Genomic DNA, 25,417 nt, shown 5'->3' on the forward strand with positions numbered 1-25,417 from the left:
CACTTTTTTTTATAAAGTCTGAATACCGAATATAATTGATTAATATTTGTGTTACACTTGCTTGGTAATTTTAAGTATGTTGTCTAATTTACACGAGAGATTTCACTGTGAGCTTAAGAAGACAAGAAAAATAAAAGTCTTTTTATCATAGCCTCCCATTGCTAATGGCAGGTTTAACTCAACTTATGATAAAATGAATATAAACGAATAGATATCAGAAGTTGAACGTATAAAATAAGGCAAAGCGAAGCCGGTTATAACCTTCTAGTTGCACAAATTTCAAATAGATCAGTAAAAAAGGAGGCATGATGTTTTTTTGTTTTGTTTTTTTATGCACAGTTAACGCTAGTTTTAACTGTTGATTCAATGTAATGTAATTATTACCTATCACAACTTAAAAATTGTATTGTTGGGTTGCACAGGTTGACACTTTCATTTGCAAAGTATCCAAAATTCTTGTAGTAGATGAAAATGATAAGTAATTTACGATCCACCGATTAGAAAGCGCTATTATACAAAGCGCTTAAGTATCGGCTTAAAAATTTTGACTTTATTTCCCCTCTAGGTGATCGTGTGGGGCGACTACGGGCGCATGGACCACAAGACCTTCATGGGCGTGGTCCAGGTCCGACTGGACAACCTTGACCTTTCGGTGAACTCGATCGGCTGGTACCGGCTCTTTCCCACCACTTCCCTCATCGACGCCACGTCACTGGCCGCCGGGACCGGCGTCGGCTCTATGACGTCACTGGAACGCGAGGCCTCCATGTCGATGACGTAACGAACAGGAAAGAGCGCCGCCGTCGACTTTTGAGGGGCGTTTCGCGGGTGTGGCCCAAAGGAAAGGATTCGAAAGGTTTTCATTCCAGGCGAACTGTGTCGCTTCAGAAGCAATTATGGCGCTTTTCTGGAAAAAATGGCCGTACTCTACTTTGTTATCGTTCTAATATAGTAAATCGTGAACGCTGAGCGGCAGTATAGAGCCTGGCGAAGTGTTTGACTTCCGATTTATTTCCATTCCCCTCACATTTTCTGTTTTCGTTCGCAGTCGATAAACCTTATTATCCTTTTTAGACCTGTGTCGATAGAACCCGGTTTTCAAGAGATACCGTCGAAAAAAGCTATTCCGAATATTTGTGTCTGAAAACATCACCGTACATATAAGTAAATCAACGCAACGTCGATTGCCCTATAGATAAAGGAACGTGGCTCTTTTCGCCTGTGAGCCTCTGCATTTTGAAAGTCGTTTGCGCGTTTCCCGAATTAGCCGAGAATTTTTTTGAAACTGGCCTCTTTGTACTGTAGTATTACCAATTCGCGCTTTTCTAGTACGTTAGGTGCCATTTTCTACTGTATTCTGCGAGATTCCGGCCGGCCCAAATTGCAAGTGAAACAGCAGTTGGTGTTCTTTCGAAGCAGTGCATGTCTCGTGACCAAACTATTAAGCGCGCGAACTTGTGTTTTTGTCTCGGGTTTTTTCTATGACACCAGTTCGATAATGTAGCTGCTGATATATGTTAAACACAAAGCCAGTAAACGTGTAAAAGCGCCAAAGATTTACCAAAAAAATGGCCGTTTCCACCACAACATTGATTTCAAGGCGCTTCGAAATCTTTACGAAATAACACCATAAGATTCTTCAAACAGTGATTCAACTTAAGTTTACCAAAACACTAATAGCTTGTTTTCACCATTCCAAAATACCACCGTAATTTGTTCATTTCTAGCCCCTTTAAACCCATCCTCAAGTAATAACAATGCACAGTTAATATTTAGCGTTATTTTAGCGTAAAACTTTTTGTATTTTTACCAGCTAAACAAAGTGTCTCCCGAATGCAGTTAATCGCCATTTAAAAGAAATGTGGCCCTTATTAATATTTCATTTTTGCACGTTTAGTCTTGTCGTTTTTTCCAGTTGCAGTAGTTATTCATCTGCAAACCAAATACTGTTTGTTTTATACTGCTACCGCCGTAACGCTAGCGCTTAATATCAGCCAACATTGCAGCGGGGCCACATTATACATTAATGGTCAACTGATTCACTTCCTTTTAATTCTGGCGCCTCTGAGTTAAATATGTTCGAATATGTAATCTCAATTTTGCAATCCGAATTTTGTCTTGATATAAACCAAAAAGGCCACGTGGAAACTGGAGGTGTTATTCTTGCATTCCAACTCTAATTTTTCAGAATTCAATTTCAAAATAACTCTTTAGGTAAGCAACTCGCCAAAATAAAAATTAAAGTGCTAAAACTGCGTGTTAGCCGGTGGAATCCCCCAATTCGTTTTCTTGAAAAGAGTCGTCCTCTTTTTTTCCCTTGGTGTTGCAATAGTCCCTCTTCTCTTTATTTCTTGTGACGCGTCGCACTGTGCATGTGTGCAATATTGCGACGAGAGAGCCTTTCTCTCTTTGTGTCTCTCTTGGCTGAAGAGGCTTTTGTTTAACGCGACGTCCAACCACGGTACGCCACGTGGCGGATCGCGATTGGCCGAGCATCATCCCCGAACTGTTTAGTTTCAAATTAGTGATTTTAGGTAAAACAACAACATTAGTAATGGGTCGTATGGCAATCAGTGGTCGGTAACGATTAATTGTTGTCGATTTCAAGCAATTTGATAACGTTGCAAAGTGTAAGAGCAAACAATATTACAGAAAAAGCAAAAGTTGTCGCGAATCCTCAAATTTCAGGTCACTTCGTAATTTTTAAACTCTTTCTTTACGAGAGAAGTACTTTTCTATAACGATGCCGAATATTTACTTTATCTACCTAACACGTGCCGCCGTGTATTCTTACCGTCCTATGCCGAATAAGCGGCGTTACTGCTGTTCTATAACCTCTTACCGCTGTGAGCTCGCATATCTCCTATACACTTTTCTCCGAATAAACGGCCCTATAAACAACCAGGGGCCGCATCGTCAACGTGGTTTGTTCTTTTTGCACTTCGTTCGTGTTTTTGCGCGTTTTTCCTTATTTCGCCGGCAATAAAAACCGTTGTGCGCGTAGGTAAGTGTCCTATACCGCCCCCTTTACCTTCCCGAGCTTCATGTTAGGTTTTGAAGAGAAGTATAAGTTCGAAGATGATTTTTATTGCTTTCATTACGATAACGAACTAATATAGAGATTTCAGTCCTGTAAAATTGTTCTTCCGGCAAATGGTCAAAATGTTTGCCGGAAGAACAATCTAACAATTGATACCATGCCTGACAGCAACAATATGTTGATTTCAGTCGTGGTTTTTGGAACGGGTGTCCCATAATATCGGATTGGAGTCGATAGCCGCGAAGTGTTAGTACTAATACTAAATTTTGGCAGGAATTTTAGACATAAGTGCGATTCAACGCGTGTTTTTCTTAACTAAATATAATACGTTGGTTAAAAATAGTACTGAAAGAATTGTTACCGGACTTACAAAAACATCGAATTAATATCAAATTAGAACGCTTGGATTCGTCGTATTAAAGATTCGCGTTTTTTATGTCAAACCGACTTCAGACGAAGACCTTTGATGGCTCATATTACTCAATGTTTTGCAACATTTCCTGGCATTATAAATTCAATAGACTATTGTTTGGGTTGCCAGAAGGCGTACTTACCTATTGCTAAACAGGGATCCTTGTAACTTAATCGGTGTGTGCTTTTCTGGGCTCCGTTGGCGGCCAGTTTCGAGGAATCTCACTTAATCAAAGAAAATTAAGCCTACCGCCCAGCACACCGACGTCTATTTACTAGTAGAACTGATGTAGGATTTTGACTTTGGTTGTAATGCCTACAATTAGCAATATTGGCTAATGTTTGTCTGTACAACATAATTAATACTTTGAGTAATAAAGCGTGTAACTATAGTTGTGACTCATTGTTCGGTATGAAACTACGTTCTGGCGCCACGAGTGAAGTTTGTAGTCGAGATAACACAAAGGTATCATAAAAACTGCATATAACTCCTGACACTATAGCCGTTTAAAAAGTTGCACATACCAACATCTTGCAGCAAGCAGTGGTACGTCCGAACCCCAATGCAGTTCACATTTGTGCAAAGTTCTAAATAAGCAACAATAGTGCCACTGGGTTAAATTACAAAACGTCTTTAAGGTATTGTTGTAGCACAGGGGTGGGAAGTTATTTTTTACCGCGGGCCGCACGACAAACACAAAATGACGTGGCGGGGCCATAAAGGTCAAAAATAGAACCCCAAATACACACAAGATGACGTCATAATATGCCGCTATAAAAATAAGTAAGCTAAAGACCTGGTGTAAGGTTGGAGTTGTGCGCAAATAAGCAACTGAAATCGATTTGAAGAAAAGGCGAAAAGGCATCGCGTGAAGCAACAAAAATCGCCGCTATTTTGTTTAAAATGCAACCTTTAGTTTTGATTTAGAGGGGGGCGTGACGCATTCAGCACAGATAAAATATATGTGCATTCCTTGATTTGGGGGCATCAACCCAACAGCTCAAGGTTAAAATGCGTGAAAATTTTAAACAGAAAAAACTTACTATGTCTTTTTAAGGATTTAAGTTGCCTATGTGTTTCTTGCGATATACAATGGACATACTGCAAAGACGCAAACATGACGGTTGACAAAATATTAATCGGTATATTTCAGTTTAAGATAAACTACTTTCGATCGAAGCGCAAAAAGACATTTACAAATATTAGACTAAGTTTGACGAATTTTGGTCTAAAAAGAGTGCCAAAGTGCAGCGGGCATATTTTGTCTGTAAAGACGCTCAAAAACATGTGGAATTCGCCAGAATGACAAAAGAGATGTCCGCAAAACGCAAAAATTTATCTTTTAGCCTTCAAACTAGCCTAAAATAGAGTTTGGAAGAGTCATAGATCTGTCCCTGGAAAGAGTGTATATATTTGTTTCAATCAAACATGTAAGTCACCCAGGCTTGCATTTTAAGAAAAATAAGCCCGGGGTAAGATCTGGCCCTCGGGTCGTATTTTTCGCAGGTCAGATGTAGCATATAATTTGAACAGTCATTTGTGTGAACGTATTGGACTATCGGTAAAATAAAATGGAGACATTATATGCTAGTTTACCTTTATGTTTAAAAATATTTTCACTAATGCAGTGGTTGTTAAACTGGGGCGCGCCCACCTTGGGAGGTGGGGGCGTGTGAGGTTCACAAGGGAGGCGCGAGAAATTGACAAACTCTTTATGATTATTGACTAAACATTATGGCGAAGTAATATTTCCCTGCTACTAATACTGGAATTAAACATTTGGTATCCAAAAAACGGTTACAGCCTTCACATTAGTGCAACTTGACTGGAAATAAATTGCTGTTCTGCATTATGTTTTATGGTTTGAAACAAGATGGGACGCGAGTTTGTTATAAATGTAAAAGGGGGTCGTGCCAAGTTTAAGAACCACTGCATTGATGATTTTTGCCTTACACTTGTACTGTAGGTATAGAAAAATACAAGCTCGTCCTGGCCCCGTTTTTCTGTTAAAACGGGAAATCGTTTTTAAACCGACGGCCTTTCAAACCTGTTTGAGTTAACAATCAGGAAGGAAACATCCACTGGCTATTTAAAGTTTGAACTTCCTTCAACGCTCACTATATATTGCTATTTAAAGTTTGAACTTCCTTCAACGCTCACTATACTATTGTTAATGGCACATTTTAAACGTGGGATTTAATACAAAAATCAGCATTATACTGTTTTGTTATGTACGATATTGCATATTCTAAACTTTACCCACCCAAAAATGCGACATTCCCATATGACAATAAATGGCGTCATTTTATGGTCAAACAGGGTTTAAACGTTAAGGTGGTATCACAAATCATGGCTGAAGAAACCTATAGATAAAATTGACTGCTAACACATAATGCATTTTTTCATTTCGAAGGTTTACATAAATGTCGAGAAAGTAATTATATATTTTATCACAAACGAAGCTAATGTCACTATAGAGCACACAATTACAAGATATACCCACGCAAATTAAAGGACGAGTTAGTGCAATGCGAAATGAAAAAAACATACATAGTAAGAAAATCAAAGACCATATAAAAGTAGGTATGATTTTAAACGTTTCGAATATATCTTTATTCATTTCGTTAAACAAACTTATATATGTACGTTTATATTTTACATTGGTTGCGTTCAGTTTTGCCAAAGACAAATGTCGGAAACAAATACGAAAGAACAAATGAAACTTGATTTCCACACATTGACGATTGTCACAATGGCACAGCCACAAACCGTTATGAGCATCACACGAAATCGAAGTGCGAAAGTACAACTCTAATGCTTCTGATTGAATGAAAATCACATTAAAAAATGATTCGAAAATCAGTTCAAAATATCCGTACAAAATTGAAATGTTTGCTTCCAAGAGGTATTTAATGTGTTACGTAAACTATATATATTTAAACATACATGATAACATACATGTAAAACTCTAGTGCTTCTAATTGAAAGAAAATCTGCAAATTATTGTATAGATTACGAAAACTATATATATCTAAACATAAATGATAACGGTACATATCCACTGAACAAATGTTTTACAACGGAGATTCTATCTTGCATTAGTTGGACGGCGGATGGCACAAAATAATCACGAAAATGTCTTGTAACAAAGAGCATACATAACTGCTTTTCGGTATTTTGTTAATTACAAGCACATCAGGTCTTATCGGGCAACTTTGGTTGGAGCCGTCATTTCAAAACAAATGATTACAGCGAAGTCATCGACGAACCAAAGCGTGACATAAGTTGTAGCAAAAATAGTTCAATTCGGAATAGATATATTTACAGCAAAGAGGTATATTAGATTAGCAAAAAATTGGGTTCACCGAAAACGTTATATGATAAGAGCTTGCTACAAGACATAACATTGCAACGCCAACACATGCACTCTTGCAAGCACACACAAAAAACAAAGTTCTCGCATCAAAATATGTACACTTCAGATTCTGCCAAGTCATAATTTGGGTTATCTTATAATTCGTCTTCGTCTTCGCCGTTAGAAAGCAGACCGCTGCTTAGGGGAGTGCTAGAATTAACTTTGCCGTTCATTTGAGCGTAGCCTTTGTCGAAAGATGGGTCGAGACGACCGCTCTTTTTAAGGAACCTAAAAGTGGAAGGTTTTTTACAAGAGGGACGTGCAACCGTTTTCAACCGGGGGCCAAATCTACCCAACTAACTATGTATTATGTATAATATGCAAACTTTAGCTGGGCATATACAGCTGGTGTTGACGCTGGTCACGTTGATTTTACGAGAAACATATTGAGCGCCAATGAGTTAAAACTGTGCAATAATTTATGAGCAGCACAGAAGCTATTACCAAGGCATCGTATAGGTATGGCTTCTAAGGCCGCTCAAAACCGCAAAGGATGTTATCAAAACAAAAAAGAAAGACAATTATCATTGCACTTTTTACATTTTACACGGCTGTATCAGCTTTTGCATAATAGCAAAGCATAACTCGTTTCCTTACAAAGACACGTGAGGGATCAAATGGGGATAGATTGAAATTAGTGGCAATATGACCAACGATTCTTATTCCTTATGGTGTGAACAAAAAAGTCAGAAATGCTACTGGCCCGTAAGAAATAACAACATAATTATGACATAATGGTTAAATTGAGCATTTGTGTGTGAGAAGCAAAAATGAGGCCGCGGGATGGACTCTATATCCTGCAATAATTCTTGAGAGAAAGGCAAAACGCCGCTGGTCCTAACTAGTCGTGCATTATTAATAATTTATTTTACGTTTAAAGAGTTTTGTCGCCAGATGACAAGCTTTTTTCGACTTTCACTTGCTTTGACCTTATTGAGTGGGTTAAATAGTATTTTATAAGATAGTCATTAACATTCCATTGTTTTTATCCAAATCAGTTTATCATGCTCCGGTTTTGTTTTATCAACAAGAAAAGCGGTACGGTCGTAATCTTCAATTTTGTTTTGCGGAGAGATGTGTGGAAATAATTCTAAAAAGGCCTCAATTTCTGTTGTAACCCCTCATTTATAATCCGACACACGCGAACTAATTATCGCCCTGCCAGCAACCAACAAACGGTATAATTATAATTCGTCTTAAAATGTGTCCATGTTTGTAATTTTGGACATGACCATTTACAGCAGTTAAACTCCCAGAACCAGGCTAAAAATAGTTCAATGTCGTACAAAGTTGGGGGTACACTATGCATGGATCTGTAACGTAGCCTGATAATAAATTACGAAGCCAAAAAGGTCGAGTAAATCGATATCATTTACATTAACTAATGATACAAGTTCGTTTTGAAACGTCTTATTTAAGATAGTGCCAGTATACACGAACTTCTTGACTTTGCAATTTTGGCTTTGCAATATTTATCACACAGTAAGTTGTTTCGACACAAAGTTGAGCTCTACTTACTTGTAGACCAAGAAGTAAATAAAGCCGACAAATGAGAAGCAGGCGCCGATATGCCAGGACCAGAAGAGTGTAATGAACATCAGGTTCAACTCGCCTCTTTCATTGCAATCTGAAAACCAATATAGCAGCGTTATCAGTTCCGCTTTGCTGGACAACAAACCAAGTACGATGGCAGGAGCCAATATTTGTGTACATGTACAGCATAAAGATAATGTGAAATCCACTAAATAGAACTGACTAATTTTACAACACCTGGTTTGGAGTGTCTATCAAATGATATAAGCAAGAAAACATATATTATGTGGCTGTATGGCAAAACGGCCTAATATCACACTCGGGCTGTCACTTGATAAATCAGGTCAAACGGCTGTACTGCAGTTGGCGACCCAAACAAGTCAAACGACGATCTACTTTTGTTTATTGTTATGTTTGAATTGCTCTTTTCCTCCCTTTATGGCAGGGGTTCTTAAACTGGGATCCATTGACTCCTTGGGGTTTCATGAACTAATTGTAGGGGGTCCATGAAGGCCAAATTGATATATTGGTAAATATTAAAAACGTAATTAGTTTTTCAAAGAAAATAGTTTAATTAAAAATAAAACGTTTTAGCACTGAATGTATTTAGACTCCATTTTACTATCATCAGCATATTTCTGAAGTTTATTTGATTGTGGCATCAATTTATGACGTAATTTTCCCCGAAGGACCACGGTACCAAATGAAGTAATGAAGTACAAACAAACGGACAAATTTAGGAAACCTGGAAAGGAAATGTTAAGCAAGTTAAATGCTTGCACCCGTTTAAGGGTGTCTTAGTCCCTTTGCTTGTTACCTTGTTACTTTTTAAAGCAGTTGGCTTTTAAGGTACAAAAAAATATATCGCTAACAGGTGAGTATTGCATCGACATAAATGTTACAATAGTATCAATACCATCACTTGGTATAAGCTACTCAATCTGATCCTGAAATATTCTACATTTCTATCCTACACCATACCGCTAGAATCACTGGATCCCATGTCCATGTCGCGTTTGTGCTGGGTATGCATCGATGTGTTCTCGTGAGCCTCATCTTCAACCATACAAGGATCCCATGGAGTGCCACCTGGTGGGTAGAGGATGTATGCCACCTGTTTTTGAGGTAAATAGGTATAGTCACAGCTGTACTACCAGCACCGGCAACTGCTTCTTTTGGGCTTTCCGAATAGAAAGCAATTTTTTTTCATTTGTCCAACTTTTACAAACAAACTGCCTCTTTGGGTGCAGATTAATTCAAAAAACAGAAAAGATCGAAAACATTTTTTTTTATGTTGAAGAACTATAAAAACAAAGTTAATATACATACACGCTTTGAAAAAAGAAAGCAATTACTTTCATTCGTAATCTTAAAAATAAATATTTGATTTCCATACATCGTTTTGTTGAACTTTAATAATATGCTCAAGTTTATATCATGGAAATTAACATGAAAAAAATTAAAAAATTTTGAATTTTTCAAGCAAATACCTGCCAAAACCACGTTCCTTGTGCAATAAGAAGTGTGGAGTGAATCATCTCAAGTATGTGCAGGGCATTGCGTTTGTTGATTAGAAAACATTCCATTAAAGTCACAAGCGCACTTGGCCACACGGTTAACACCTTTAAACAGAAAGCTTTAAAGTAAAAAGGCCAGCTATATTTCAGGACTTCAATTTGAAGTTATTTTTAGAGATAGACCGATATATCGATTTATCGATAATATCAGCCGATATTTGTTTTGTTTTTTTTGACCTATTTTTTTTTATTTTTGATTTAGCATCACGCCAAATTTAATAAATAATTAATAAGGGTATATAAACTAAAACGTTATTTGAATTTTATTTTCAGTTATTAAGTTTTGAACATTTCCCAGGTGAATAAAAAAAAAACAGTATTGGTAACGGGAATTGGTTAACAAAACGTAAAAAAGTGGGGTATCGGTATTGGTCAAAAAAAGTTATATCCGTTGATCTGTAGTTATTTTGTTAATCTGAACACAAACTATCAACTGCTTACAAGTAGGATGTGCACTCTTGTGTCGATGTGCGATCTTCCGTGGAGATGAAAGAAAAACAGGTAGCCTTCAACAAACAAGGCGAGGGCACCACCAAGGCGGTCAAGACCTAATGCAAAGCGGTCACCACAATGTTTATTGTCTAATGAACGACATCAGTTTAATCTTTACTCGACAAAGTAAAATATTTTTTTTAAATCAGGGCTGGGGAGCCACAGTAAAACAGCATTGACTCTGGCAAGAGCGCCATTGAACATTTAACCAGTGCCTTGGCTGCAGCTACTTAGTGGTAATTATTGAAAAGTTGCTTCAACACCGACAAAGTTAAGCTACATTTGCCACACTAAACTGTTAAAGTAGTTTTCATTTGACCAAATCAAACTCTTTTGTGCTAGAGCAGCTCTCAAACTTAAAAATTGGTACCAGCTTCACAAACACAATAATATGGCTCGGGCTCCAGGAAAAAAGCTTTGCGTCAGAGTTAGTGGCTACAGCTCTGGATCCCCAGACCCCAGCCCTACTTAAAATTATCCAGGGTATATTATATTTGAAACAAACATAAGAAAAAGTTTCCATTTATTTTAGAGAAATAATTTAGATTTTTACAAATGTCTGAAACAGTGTACATATTTTCTACTACCACTTTTAATTGTTAGGCGACTAACCTGGAGGTATCACATGTTTCGCTGTGAAGGAGATAATGTCGCAAAGACCAGATAAACCAAAGAAAAAGTACATGGTGGTGTGCTGCCAATTCATGGGGTGCGTGAAGCTGCCTTCTGGGGAATGGAGGTGACCCATAGGAGCTCCTGGGTAAAACAACTCCACCAGCATACCTGTTGACATGCAGGATTGAAAAATGCTCTCACCGATAACAGAATAGATAACACATTAGTTCAATTTTCCAAATTAAAAAAAACACAATGTAAATATTAATATCTTAAATCCATGTAATAAATTGTTCAGTACAATTTTTTTAGCTTTCCAGATTTGGACAAATTGGTTGATTTTTGCTTTTTAAAATTGGATTAAAACTAAAATGAGAACGTTTTTTTTTTAAATAGATTGAAATTAGAATTACTGAGAAACTAAAACATAAACTGAAATTTGAATTAGATAAATACAAGCTATTCAATCAATTCGGTTTAAATCAGATTTATTGTCATAAGAATGTAAATGGCCAATATTCCTGAGCTAAATTATTTACGTTTTAGCAAGTAGACTATGCTACTCAGGCTGTAAAAATCATTTACATGTTATTTCCGGCCAAAGTGTTTTTTACTGAGTATCTAAAAATGTCATCTGGACAATTAGCATTTTTTCTAAAATCCGAATTAGATGAGAACTCAAATTATCTAGTTGTTCAAGTCTGCTTTGGTCAGGTCAGCAGTTCCCAAATTGGGGTCCGCGGACCAACTGGGGTCCATACAGCAGTTTCAGAGGGTCCGCAAGGAGAGTTAGTCTTTAATTTTTTTCAACATTTGTCATTACGAATGTTTTCAAACATTAGAATTAGACTATGTAAAAAACATTTTTAGTCTTTAGTTATGCTTTATTATTCGATAATATAGCATGTTTGTTGAAGATGTCTCTTATGACAGCATAAAGCATCTATTAGGCTGAACTACCTGCTATCAGCAAATCATTCGCATTAGTTAGAAAGTTACATTAGAAAGATTCGTGACTGCACTAGTGTACTACAAGAAACATGGGTCAACTGACCCTTGAATTTCCATAGGGCTGCGAAATATCAAAATAATTGCAAAGGGTGCGCCAGGCAAATTTTTTATAAAAGTTTGGGAACCGCTGGGTCAGGTAATACACAAATATATTTTCACAGGTTGTATAAAGAAATCTGTGACAGACATTATTAGAGTTTGTGTAGAAAAGACCCGTATACTTTAGACTTCACTTTGGTTTTGTCTTAATAAAAAAAACCTGGATCGCATAAATAAATATAAAGTACAAGAACAAGCTATTACCTATGGACACCATGACAATTTTTACAACTCCTTCAATCACAATTCCTGAACATGGTATTCGGTTGCGACAGCAGTAGAACAGGCCACCCGCACTTGAGTTTTGACGAGAACTACACATTTTCAACATAGAAAAAAACAAGTGAACCAACTATAACTTTCCAAATCCAGTTCTTATTTAAATGTTAAACAAAATACACATATGCAATTTGATTGATATAAGATCCAAAAAGAACCACAAAGGGTATAAAAAAATATCTAACTAACTATATTTGATGAAGCAGAATACTATAGTTATGCCAAGAAAGACATTATTAGTTTGGATTAAAAACTTTATTTAAATATAATGGCTTTGCATAATTAAATTTAAAAAATTTAGTTAACTATGTAATTATATATGGTAACAAGTTATCATTGTTAGCTTAAACTTTTAAATAATCTAAAACTGTTTCTCCAAATCAACAGGTCATGTTTTTCTAATAATGCTTTCAAACTAGGATAATACATTTTAAAACATTGAGTTGCTACTATGACATACCTCAAGTAGACTTTGGCATATTTAAAAGCATAATAAATGCCAAATATTAAAAAGAAAGATCCAGGCAAAACATGGCCTCCGTAACTTCCCATTGTACAACGCTAACAGACAAACCAAGGAAAATATCTATAAAAAATATAATAGCTGAATGAGTTGTGCAAAAGACAAACGGTTTAACATGAACTGCCTATCCCATTCCCAAATGATAATAAAGTCATAAAATTAGAGAAGTAATTGAGCAAGTCAATTCACGTCAAGTCATTTATAAATGAATTAATTAAGTCTCACAAAAATGCTAAACTATTAAAACTGGTAAAATTATTGAAAGCAAAAAATAATATCAAGGCATTATGGAAAGTAAATTGTTTTATGTGCAAAAATTAAGATAAAAAACAACCAATTTTATAAATAGTTGCTTTTTTATGAAAACAATTTATTTTAACTCAAGTCATTTGTCAAAAAAACCTAACTCAAGCCAAGTTATTTGGGCGCTGGTCTAGAATCCTACCACAATGAAACATTACTTGGGTTAGGGTGCGGGTTAGCGTTTGGGTTAAGGTGGGTCAAGTATTATTATTAAATAAAGAATATAATAATACTTGACCCACCCACATCCAAACGCTAATCCGCACCCTAACTCAAATTTTGTGCGTTGATTTTATAACTGTGGTAGGATTCTAGACCAGCGCCGTTATTTGCTCAAAAGACTAAGTTCACTCAAGCCAGGTAATTTAAAAACCTTTACCAAAGTGCACACTTAAGTTATTGCAAGACTGTTACAGGTTTCGTGCAACAATACAGGCTGAAAATCACTGGGATGTCGCACATCTAACCGCTGTATAATTTCCGCAATTCCTGGAAGCACAATAGAGGAAATAATTTCAAGTACCGGTACTTTAGTTAGAACAATGATACTATATGCTATATTATAGTATCATTGGTTACAATTAAAGAGAAGTCTCTTTGGTTACAATAAATGCGAACTCACTTCTGTCTCAGTGCTGCCACCGAGTGTTAGACAAATATACCAACCCTGTCGTTAGACAAATACACCAAACACATGATACTTAATCATTGCTGTCACGCTGGAACGAGTCACGTGAGAACGTGCAATTGCCTCCAGTTGGTATTTTAAACCGATACCGATATTCCACCCGATCCGTTAGAAATCAGTGCATTTCTAAGCAAAAAGGTCTACGACAATCAGGGCATCCAATGGCAGAAAAGTCTAGACTTTTAGACCTTGAGGTCCTGGCAATGCACTGATTTGGACCTTTAGGTAAACTCCCGGCGTAGATAAATTAAAAATATTCATTAAAAGTTCAGAAAAGATAACAAAAAGTATGAGATAGGATTAATAACACTTGACCTACCTAAACCCTAACGCTAACCCGAATCCTAACCCAAATAATGTGCGTTATTTTAATAATTCTTTAAATGCTGGGGGAAAAAGCCCAAACTCGGATGGTTTCTCGTCCATTGTATTTAAGATTATTACGTCACGAATTGAGGTATTGGGGCCTGAAGCGTTATAATTATTAAATTATCGCACATTGTTTGGGTTAGGGCGCTGGTTAGCGTTTGGGTTTGGTTGGGTCAAGTATTGTTAAACTTAATCTTCTTATGCACATTTGTTAATGCAAATTAGTGCATTGTCCAAGACCTCAAAGTCTAAAAGTCGGACTTTTTGATCCTTTGAATGCACTGATTGTCGTAGACCTTTTTGCTTAGAACTGCACTGATTTCTGACGGATCGGGTGGATGTTCCATGCCAGAAGTTGTCAAATGGACTTATTAAAGTTATTAGGCTCTTTCAAAAACTGTTTTTCGATGTTTTCTAGCAACAATTTGCTAAAGGGCTTGGAAATTCTGTTGCTAGCCTTATTTTTTAAAGAATCTTCCTTTTAGTTCGAAATCGCTGCGTTAGATTGCAAACAAAGATTGAAATGTCGGTATTATTTGATATCGAATAGGCGACGACAACGCCTTTCTTTTTTTCGCCTCGTTTTGCCACCTTGTTTTTGTCTTTTTTTTGTATTTTGAATCACTATATATTTATTGGCCTACCCTTCTGTAAAGTTACAAGTTTATTGCCATGAAGGAGATTACCTGTGTAGGTAATCGAAACGTCGGCGCTGAATATATATTTATCAGAAGAATCCCTTTTTAATCGATAACGCCTAAGTAACGGAAAAGTAGCACATACCACCTGACATCACGTATTGCAACTTTCCTAATTTTTTTATTATCTCCATAGTCACGAGTGAAATATGTTTTTTATTTTAATACCCTCAGTGATTTAAACGGTACGAACTCTCTGCAAAAAATGCTAACTTGGTAAAAAAAAAACACTACTAACGAGCGTGTTTAAGTAACGTTTATGATTTAGCACGATGCCCATCGTTCAAATGAAATCGCCTCGAGGGTAATCATATAAAACGAGCGACAAAAGCTTTGCGCTTGTGTGGATACGGCGACAAAGTATGACCCGCTTCTAATAATAAATAGGGTTATCAAAGTGCCTTGGTGGCTGTCGCTACGCCATATGTTGGTAAATTTCTTTAGAATCTTCTAGTTTTCTGGAAGGAAGTGCCTTTTCGTGAACAATAACCGAACATTTACATTAAGTTAATAACGCAAAACGATGTATAAGGTGTCCTAAATAGCTTTTGAGTTTATTGACCTGCAACCAAATGGATAGTTAGCGATAAAAGTTACTTTTTATTTCTGTAAAATTCTTTAAAAGATTAAAATGACTCATGCTGGATAGTAGCCTACACGGAACAACAATAAAAAAGGCCGAAAGTCAAGTACTATGGTATATTAAACGATTTGTCATTACTTCTTATCGCTACATTCGTTCATCATACTTACCTTAGACACTTTATCATCTAAATAAGTGCTTCTCAACTTTTTTTATTTCGCGACCCACTTTAAATGCAAGGTTTATTGTGCGCCCCACAATGAAGTATGACCAAAAGTAACGTTACACAAAACCTGCACCTTTACTTGTGGCGTACGTACTGAAATAGTTGATACGACACAGAAAACACATCTAGTTATTACGTATAGCCTACTTGTGATATTGTTGCATAAACGTTACGTAGCCTACCGTAATGGTAGTGCCATAATTTCCAGGGAGTCGAACCGTTTGAATTTTCCGGTTCAGGTTCGGTTCAGGTTCAAGGATTTTTTTCAGAATCCGGTTCAGTTCCGGTTTCGGTTCGAAGCAATTCATAAAATTTTAAACACGGCATACCTTGAGTCTTTAAAATACAAGTTGTGACGTCATGCTGGAGCGAACCGTTTTTATTAACAGGTTCGGTTTCGGTTAAGGTTCATGTTCTTTCAAATCATTCGGTTCAGTTCCGGTTCGGCTCCTTATAATCGTTCGAAACACGGTTCAGGTTCGGTTATGGTTCAAAAAAATTGACCCAAAACCGGTTCATAAAGTTCCAGTTCGGTTCCGGTTCGACTCCCAGAATTAATTCCTCGATCTTTCAGAAAACTGTAATATTTAGAAATGCTTTGCGCCCCACCTGAAATGCCTTCGCGACCCACCAATAAGTCGCAACCGACTGGTTGGGAAGCACTGATCTAAATCGAAATGCCATGTAAAAATCTTGCGACGAAAAAAAAAATTATAGCATTAAAATTATTTTAGCATTCTATTATTTTGCTTTATAAACTCCATTTTATATCTATTCAAAAGTTAATGTTTATAATGAATTTCTTATAAATAGTACAAATTTAATTAAATTCATCTAAAATCTCAAAACAAGAAGAAATTTTCATTGTACCTAAATATTTATCGATATAAACATGCTTAGTACTGTATTTGCATTTACATTCCTTTGGATTGATTAAAAATGGCGTTGAAAATATTCCGATTCAGGTGGCGCTAACTCTTTTTGAAGTGCATGCAAATTGTATTTGTATCGCAGTTCTCTGCTTTTATTGTCGCAATTGTAAGAGGAGATTGAAAAAATGGCGACGTCTCTTCTCGCCGAAATTCTTTCGGAAGAAGAGCTAAACCACCTCGTTGTTTCCTCACGGCAAAAACTTGAGGGCTTCGCTTCTAGTAAGAAGAGTGCTACCGAAGGCTTGCAGGGGGAAATTGAGAAGATAAAAGCCGATTATGGTAAGTGAAAAGTCATTGTTTGATCGTGGACTCGAACACAACCAAATTAAACAGCCCACTAGACGACGGAACTACGTAATGTACGTTTTTTTGTTTCGCGGCATCAACTACTGCACAATTTTTAAGTTTCGGTTCAGCTCTTGTTCGACCATTGTTATTACAAAACTGGTTCAGATACAATATAAGGTGCGTTAAATATAAAAATGTGGGTCAATAGATGTAGAGAATACCTATTAAATAGTTTCATGGCATATTAAAAAGCAAGCATCTCTATGAAATATCTAAAAAGTTATAAAGCACTGTTATTTGATAAATACTCATTTTTTCATAAAAATTCGAACATGGCATAACTTCACTCTTAAAATACAAGTCGTGACATCATGCTTGAAAGAACGATAATGTCACTTACGAAAAGGGAAGGGGTCCGAACCCTCATCATTTGATTTGATGAACAAATGCCCTGTTTCAACCAGTGAGGTTCAGTTCTATTATAAGTGTTTGAATATATGTTAACCTGAAAATGTTTAATGATAACTTTTTAATCTCTATTTAAACCAGTTTTTATAACGTTTATTGTAAGTGCACTTGGTTTCAGTAAGTTGCACACACATGCTTTTAAATAACACAGTAAAAACATAAATTATTCATTGGTAAGGTACCAGATTGGAAACTTTTTTTTGCATTACCAGATTGGAAACTTTTTTTTTTTTTTGGATTTTGCAGCTTAAAATTGGCTGTAATTACATCTTCGCCGAAATTTGCGTGGATGTAATAATGCTATTTTTGTGAAATTTGCACAGCTAAAAATGGAGTACTATACTGAAAACCGTTAGCGCGACATAAGTTTTGCACGTTTGAGGGAATTTTTCATGGCTGGCTGCATTCTACGTTGATTTTACATAAATTGCGTGACATGGCAGGCCTTACTTTCCAAAACTGGATAAGGTATAGCATCATAAAAAAGATGATATCAAAAACAAGATTTTAATCAGCTTAGGTTTATTTTACCCTATTACACTAAAAACATCAAACTTCTTGGCAATTTTAGCTTGAAACTAAAACATTCCCTTACCTCAAAAAGTGCAATGACCAAACTCCTTGAACATATAATTTGTGTGTAACCCTAATCTTTTGAATTATAGAACAAAAGTGCTATGAATTGGACAAAAAACTGATCGAAAATGCAAGTCGTCTTGATACTGAATCTCTTCTGCATGGAAAAGTATCAGAAAAGTGTACAGAATTGGGTAAATATTTCTCTTGGGGGGTATCATAACCCACACTATTAAACACGACATATTGCAAAATGCAAGGATCTATTAATTATTTGTAGTTATACATTGATTAGTGTTTGGGTTCGGGTAAAGGTAGTATTGAATTTAATTTCCTGAGTTTTTCATTATTACCACGATTTACTTTCATTTCTAATTTAAATACTTTGTTAGACAGCTAAATAGTCCCATGGAGTGCCTACTGTCTATCAGCTATTTGCCTGCCTAGTTTTGGTTTGTACACATCCATTATTGATTATGTGTTGATTTACCTACTTAGTTATCCAGTTAAATACCATCTTTTATGCATATCAAGGCATTGATTTAATCACAAAAGTCAAAATTATCCTTACTAGAAGTTGCGTAACTGGTTTACTACTGTAATGTCAAAATGTCACCATAAATGAAATTGAAGCACCACCAATTAAATCTACAGAGTATAGTTTGATTTAATGCACTCTAATAAGACACACAGAATTATTAGGACTCTTACCAATACAACAAAAATGAGATTCACAAATCCTGTAATCCCTATTACCCACTCGGCACCATGGAGCATTAGAAACGACACACACTGGATATAGTATTGTAATTGATATTGTTGCATGAAGAAAATGAACTGAAGGAAAGTAAGCTGAAGATCAGCACCATGGAAACTTCATTTCACGAGTTACAACAAGAAAACATTGGGCTGCGACGTATAAAAGAAACTTGGTCTGGCGAGAAACTCAATTTTCAGCACATCATTGAAAAGCGGGACCTAGAAATTTCACAGCTGAATGGTAAGGCATTTAAAATTAATTTTTTTTTTAGTTTCTAAAAAATCAAGAGAAAGTTTTAACCAGCAATGTACAGCCCCATTAAAATGTTATCCTTCAACATATTTTGTAATTATTATCTTCGCACAACAAGTTTTATCTTCTTTGGCAGATGAATGGAAAACTGTATCAGATCGGCTTAGTGAAGCCCTAACAGGAAAAAATGAATTGCAGGTTTGTTTGTTTTTTAATTTACAATAAAAAACAAACTATTTACATGGAATTGCTTTGTCCTTACGTTACCATTTATGTTTAGTGTATTATACTACATATTATATATTATATATATGCACCAAACAAGTGTAATAAATAAAGTTACGTTTAATTTTGGTATTTGCAAGTTTAATTTTGGTATTTTACACTGACTTAATGACAGTAATAAAGCGCTGCTGTTTATTTATTATAACTATAAAAAAAATATTACAGCTCAAATTGGATGAGATCAGCAGTTCTGAAGTCACCACACATTACCAAACTAAACGTCTTGAGCATGAAAAAGACATGCTGACGCAGCAAAATGCTTCGCTGACTGAAGAGCTCAACCAAAAAAACAACCAACTACTTTTATATCGGAAAGAAAAGGTTGAAAATACATACAATAAGATGCTATTTGTTTAAAACTATCAAGGCAACATCCTACTTAGAGTGATGGTCCAGGTATGGCTGGAGGTCGTAAATTTATACCCCACAACATGCTATTTGTATTTCTAGCCTGGCGTTTGGTGTACTATGATTTGTAATCTGTTATTGTTGGACGTTGATAAAAACGACTTCAGAGGGGCTAGATCAGTGGTTCGCAAACTTTTATGCTCTGTTGCCCTCTTACAGCATTTCAGAACCACTGGACTAAATTATATTAGTTTGATATATATGTGTGTGCAGCTTTCAATGTACAAATTTTGTAATATTATACTATTGGTAAAACAGTTTTGTCTGTTTGTAATCCTAAATTTTGAAATAGGATTTTTTTATTTGAAAAATGTTTAAAAATGCTAGAAATTTTTATAGATCACTGCCATGTAGGTACACAAATAACTTATTATCTGTTATTTATAGAAAGAGTAAAATGTATGTTGGGTCTTAACAATGAACAAAAAACACTTTTTTAGGAAAATGAGATAATTTCTCTTCGAAGCCAGTTGGGATTATCTTGTAATGAGGTCAAGACCTTAAAGAACACAACAGATGATCTCAAAAAGGACCAACTTGACTTGCAGGAAAAACTGAAAGACCTTCATGAGAAAAATACAAAGGTTTTGTAGTGTTGTGCATATGTTTTGTGACAGAGATTCGTTAAACTTTCAATCCTAGATTGCAAATTGATTTTTTACAATGAAATTGCCTAAAGTTGTATATTGCAAGGTTTTTGTATGAACACATAACAAGAAAAAGACAAAAAGGTTGAGTAGATCGACATCATCTTGATTAAGACCTTTAACTGAGAATAATACAAGCTCGTATCGAAACGTCTTGATCAAGATGATGTCAATCTACTCGACCTTTTTTCATTATCTGTTGAAAAATGTTTATACAAAAACCTTGCAATACATCTTGAGAGTTTGCTGTAAAATGTAATATGTCCACAAAAACTTATATTTGGCAATCCTTATTGTCTTGGCAGTGTAAAATAATTACATATTTTGAACTTTGGTCAAAATGTCGGTCTCCCGATTCCGTAAGATTCCTGACTATTTAACCAAACTCGATGTAACTAAAATAAGCTATGTTAATAATCCAGGTAATTGCTCGTTTTTCAGTGCAGTTTTTCTTCTAATTGTGATTTTGCTTTCTCTCTTTTTTATCAGACTACAGAGGACTTTCACTCGATGGAAGAAATGCACCGAAACGAGCTTCAGTCGCAAGTTCGCCTTGCGCAGCTTTACAAAGCGTCGTCCGAGGACGCCGACAAGAAGGCCAGTGAACTTATATCGGCCGTCGAGGAACTCCAGACCTTGGTCAAATCAAGTGCAAACAGTAAGAAACTTTCTTCATATCTAAATCTTTTTCGAAACAAAGTGAAAAATGTATATTTTTTGACTTTTTATTTTTATCATTACGACTAATGTCTTAGTTCTTAGCCCATAAAAGTTAAATCAAATAGTTTGTCGCTCAGGTTGGCATAAACTTAAAATTGCATTTTAAGACTTTTGTCGATGTATGGCTTTAAATTCCACAAAAAGGGTATCTTGTGTTTAATAAACTCACAATTTTTTTTCAATAGAATTAGATTTCCTAATATTACCTGTAGGTAACTTGAAAAAAACAAGTTATCTAAAGTAAAAATGTTGTTGATTGCCAACACAGGTCTCCCCTATACTTTATACTGTTTGTGTTTACCAACAATTTTATCATGTTAGCTGACTTTTATACATCGATTCACAAATTTATGTGCAGAGACTGAAGAACTTCAAGCTCAGCTTCACGAATCTCAGAACAAGTTGATGGAAAAGACTGTTGAAACAGAGAGGTGGCGGCATTTTTTGTAAAATTATATTATAAAAAAAAATGATGTTTTGTGCTCGTATCATTCACATTGTCAAAGAGATGTTATTGATAAGTAAATACTCTGCCTTTGATTTTAGTTCAATGTTTACAAATATAACAAGGGACCAAACTTTTTGATGCTATACATTGTGATATACCGTGAATGCCTACTCAAAATTACAATAAGTATTGTTTGTAAATAATAACATTCTCGGTTGCTTGTGAGTTAATCAAAGATAATTATTTGCCGATGACAATGAAAATATAAAGGCGGGAACAACATTGCTCAGATAGATTAATCAGTATACATCTACAAATAAGACTGTATGTTTCAATTTTCTGACAGCATTTTAAATAAATTATACGACCTCTTAAAATCACATTACGGCCCCAGTTTAAGATCAGCTGGTTTAAAGCAGTGCTTCGTCACTTTTTTAGTTTCGTTCACCCCCTAGCATCTCTCTCCAGATTTCTTTCACGCTGGTCTCATATTACGATAAAACTATGTTGTCTATATATAACAGAACAAAATGACTTGGGCTGTTTCAATTTTTGTTAGGATCAACTCAAGCTAAGTTTTTCCATTGCAAATCTACAATTTCTCGAGTCCAGAGATATAAAGCTACAAAAGCACAAAAAAAAACACAGAATATCCACCCTGCTCGCAAGCAATCATCCATTTCTGACGGTTCACCCCTTTTGGTTGGTTAACCCCTGCGAAACCTTCATTAACCCTGGGGTGAACCATTCACCTGATTAAGAAACGCTGGTTTAAAGGGATGCGCCACTAATCACAAAAACACTAAAAACTTTTAGCTTACCAACTTGTCAATTTTCATTTTTTGATTAAATATACTTTTTAGGTTGAAAAAAGAGCTTGAAAATGCCAACGACCTGATCACGGTTCACAGAAAGCGCGAATTAAGCGACGAAGAATTATCAGAACTCTGTCCAACTGCCGCCATGACAAGCCGATTCATCAAGTCTGGCATGACTCTTACTCAGGTAAACCAAATAGATGCTGTTTATTGATCTCTTGACCTTAGGCTTAACAAAATCGGTCAAATTTTTATTATGTTTCTTTTTTAAATACTGACTTTCTTTTGCAAAGCACCGTGTTTGTGGTATATAAACATCTGTTTTGTTAGATTATGCTGTTAAGTTTGATATTTGATTATTAATTGCATTAACTATCGACCATTTAGTTTTCTAAAACGCCAAATGTCGTACTGTCGTTAGTTACATTCGTGGGGTATGTGATTAAAATTAACGACATTATTTAAAATTGAAAAAAGGAAAAAAAACATTTTCATTTATAATATGAAGCCTTATTCTCATATTACTTTCTATTTTTTATTTAAATGTTAATAGTTTACTAGTGAATGATTCGATTTTAAATTTCCAAAGATTTACTCAAAATACGTCGAGCAAAGCGACGAACTGATTGTGGCAAAAGAAGAAAACAAGCGATTAAATGAGGCCATGGATTCCATCTTAGAGGTAACAGAAAAGGCTATCTCCTTTATATATTATTTTTACTTTTCTGTTGTTGTTCACCATATTGCGTACTACCGAAAGCTACTGGAAACAGTTTTTACTAAAACCGATAATACACGGGTTATTTCTACTCAGTGAAAGTAGTAAAAAAAATTTAAAACCTTACGGCCTGTTACTTACTTACGGTTTTAATTGATCATGCGGGAAACTATGATTTATTTTATTTCAGCAAGTAGGCTATACGCTTGAATTGTTTGTTTTTAATTTTAAAAGCAAATATCAAATAGTAAAAGTTGCAACTTTGTTTGCAAAAACTCGAAAATAGCCAGTAGTGTAAAAAAAAGAAAATTGAAATCGTCAACACAAAAATACCGTCGTCGTTTTTTTCACTTTATGCTATTTTATTTTCCTTATTTAGTTAATAAACGTTTTAAACCCAACGTTTTAAAAACAGACACACCGTCAAAACCGGGTTAAAATCAGTTTAATAATCACTAATCACGCTTTAAGCTGGAATACGCGGTCGCATCACGCTAAAGTATTTTAGTAGCACAAATGGTGGATTCAACCAAGAAAAAGGAAAGAAACAAGGTAAAGGTCGTGGCTGGGTTCTTACCATTGGCCAAGTAGAAGTAGGCCCTGAATACCCCAACAAGTCAGCAGTAGTTCAGGCCCATTGGTCTTATATAACAGGGGTAGCCTACACGTCGATCGCTACCTTTTTACCAGGTCGATCGCGTCGAATATGTGCTACGTCATTAGAACATTAAAATGAACAATTGTTGTCTGGACAAGCCTATAACGTAATAAAGCGTTCTTTGACGTAACAAATCAACCTACATCGCTGGGTTGGAGTGCAATTAACGCTTAAAATGTCTTATAAGTGTTCTTGTGACTTTTCTACTGAACCAGTCGATCGAAAGATTTAAAAAAAATATTTCAATCGATCGCAATCAAACTACACCTGATCTATAGCACTCGGTCCATTAGAGATTAGTGCATTTCTAAGCAAAAGGTCTACGAAAATTAGGACATCCAAGGGCAGAAAGCCTGACTTTTAGACCTTGAGGTTGTGGAAATACACTAATTCGGACCTTTAGGTAAACTCCCGGCGCAGATAAATTGAAAATATTCGCTGAAAATTCACAAAAGATCACAAAGAGTGTAAGATAGAATTAATAACACTTGACCTACCCTAACCCAAACGCTAACCCGAATCATAACCCCGAATCAAATCGGACAAAATGCCAAAGTGTATTCATTATGCACATTTGTTTGGTCAAATTAGTGCATTGTCCAAGACCTCAAAGTCTAAAAGTCGGGCTTTTTAATCCTTTGAATGCCCTAATTGTCGTAGACCGTTTTGCTTAGACCTCACTAATTTCTGACGGATCGGATGTCTATAGCAAACTGTTTCCGCTGACTATGCAACTTTTACGCCCAGGAACTGAACGCCAAAGCTCCGATCCTTAAGCGCCAGCGCGAGGATTACGAGCGAGCGCTGGTCACCATCAACCAGCTGACGTCACAGACCGACGAGGCGGCTCTCAACTTCCAGCAGTTACGTCAGGAAGCCGATGACGCGTCACGCCACAGTGCACATCTGGAACGCGAAAACGCGCGATGCCGAAAGGAGGCGAACGATCTATCAAAACAGGTAGATTTTTTCGCACTTTGCGAATTTTTATTTTTATTTTTTTGGTACACTGTGCAGTGTGCACGGATCTGTAATGTAGCTTGACAATGAAATGCAAAGCCAAAAAGGTCGAGTAAATCGACATCATCTTGATTAAGACGATACGAACTTGTATCGTCTTGCTTCTCAACTGAAGATGATACAAGCTCGTATCGAAACGTCTTAATCAAGATGGTGTTTAGCTACTCGACCTTTTTAGCTTTGCAAGCCAACTGTTAATAATAAAAGGTGGAATAGCACATCATGGTTATTTTCCAAACTTATTTTGTGGGTGAATGAATTATATGACACCCCTATGAGTGGATTGCTGAATATTCACCGTATTTAGTTACGTAAATTGGCGGAATACACGTTGGAGAATCTGAGTCGGACTCGAGACTCGACGAAATCACCCATTTAGCCGGAATCGGACTCTGGATTCGGGAGTCGGACTCGGGATTATTTTATTGGCCGCAGTCGGATTTGGGTGATTTTTAACCGACTCCACAGCCCTGGTCTTGACGACAAAAAGCAGAAGTGCTAGATTACATTTGTTGACCTTCAGCAACTGTGCCAGATTTCTGTTGTTGACAAATGA

The 25,417-nt window shown here is 36.0% G+C and overlaps 3 protein-coding genes across 3 annotated transcripts in view; 2 read left to right on the plus strand and 1 right to left on the minus strand.

The window, feature by feature from the left end:
- The window catches only part of LOC146135624 (regulating synaptic membrane exocytosis protein 2-like), a 61,592-nt gene extending 58,617 nt beyond the window's left edge, over positions 1 to 2,975 (plus strand). The window contains exon 31 of the mRNA XM_083396092.1: positions 566 to 2,975. Within this exon, the coding sequence (XP_083252218.1) occupies positions 566 to 781 (216 nt within the window). The 3' untranslated portion in view covers positions 782 to 2,975. The remainder of the gene's footprint in view (positions 1 to 565) is intronic.
- Positions 2,976 to 5,885: 2,910 nt separating this feature from the next.
- LOC146135625 (transmembrane protein 45B-like) lies at positions 5,886 to 13,074 on the minus strand. The gene is made up of 8 exons (XM_083395494.1): positions 12,934 to 13,074; positions 12,399 to 12,508; positions 11,082 to 11,252; positions 10,419 to 10,525; positions 9,891 to 10,022; positions 9,382 to 9,514; positions 8,386 to 8,494; positions 5,886 to 7,095 (listed from the first exon to the last, which is right to left on the minus strand). Exons 1-8 carry the CDS (start codon positions 13,023 to 13,025, stop codon positions 6,963 to 6,965), a joined length of 987 nt encoding a protein of 328 aa, XP_083251620.1. The 5' UTR covers positions 13,026 to 13,074; the 3' UTR covers positions 5,886 to 6,962.
- A 3,846-nt stretch (positions 13,075 to 16,920) lies between these two features.
- The window catches only part of LOC146135626 (nucleoprotein TPR-like), a 58,189-nt gene continuing 49,692 nt past the window's right edge, over positions 16,921 to 25,417 (plus strand). The window contains exons 1-11 of the mRNA XM_083396093.1: positions 16,921 to 17,074; positions 18,217 to 18,321; positions 18,957 to 19,127; positions 19,276 to 19,337; positions 19,590 to 19,745; positions 20,273 to 20,416; positions 20,969 to 21,137; positions 21,558 to 21,630; positions 22,511 to 22,652; positions 23,055 to 23,147; positions 24,589 to 24,801. Of these exons, the coding sequence (XP_083252219.1) occupies positions 16,921 to 17,074; positions 18,217 to 18,321; positions 18,957 to 19,127; positions 19,276 to 19,337; positions 19,590 to 19,745; positions 20,273 to 20,416; positions 20,969 to 21,137; positions 21,558 to 21,630; positions 22,511 to 22,652; positions 23,055 to 23,147; positions 24,589 to 24,801 (1,482 nt within the window). The remainder of the gene's footprint in view (positions 17,075 to 18,216; positions 18,322 to 18,956; positions 19,128 to 19,275; positions 19,338 to 19,589; positions 19,746 to 20,272; positions 20,417 to 20,968; positions 21,138 to 21,557; positions 21,631 to 22,510; positions 22,653 to 23,054; positions 23,148 to 24,588; positions 24,802 to 25,417) is intronic.

This window comes from Ascidiella aspersa, chromosome 8, assembly GCF_963924565.1.
Source record: "Ascidiella aspersa chromosome 8, kaAscAspe10.2, whole genome shotgun sequence".
In the NCBI taxonomy this organism is placed as follows: Eukaryota; Metazoa; Chordata; class Ascidiacea; order Phlebobranchia; family Ascidiidae; genus Ascidiella; species Ascidiella aspersa.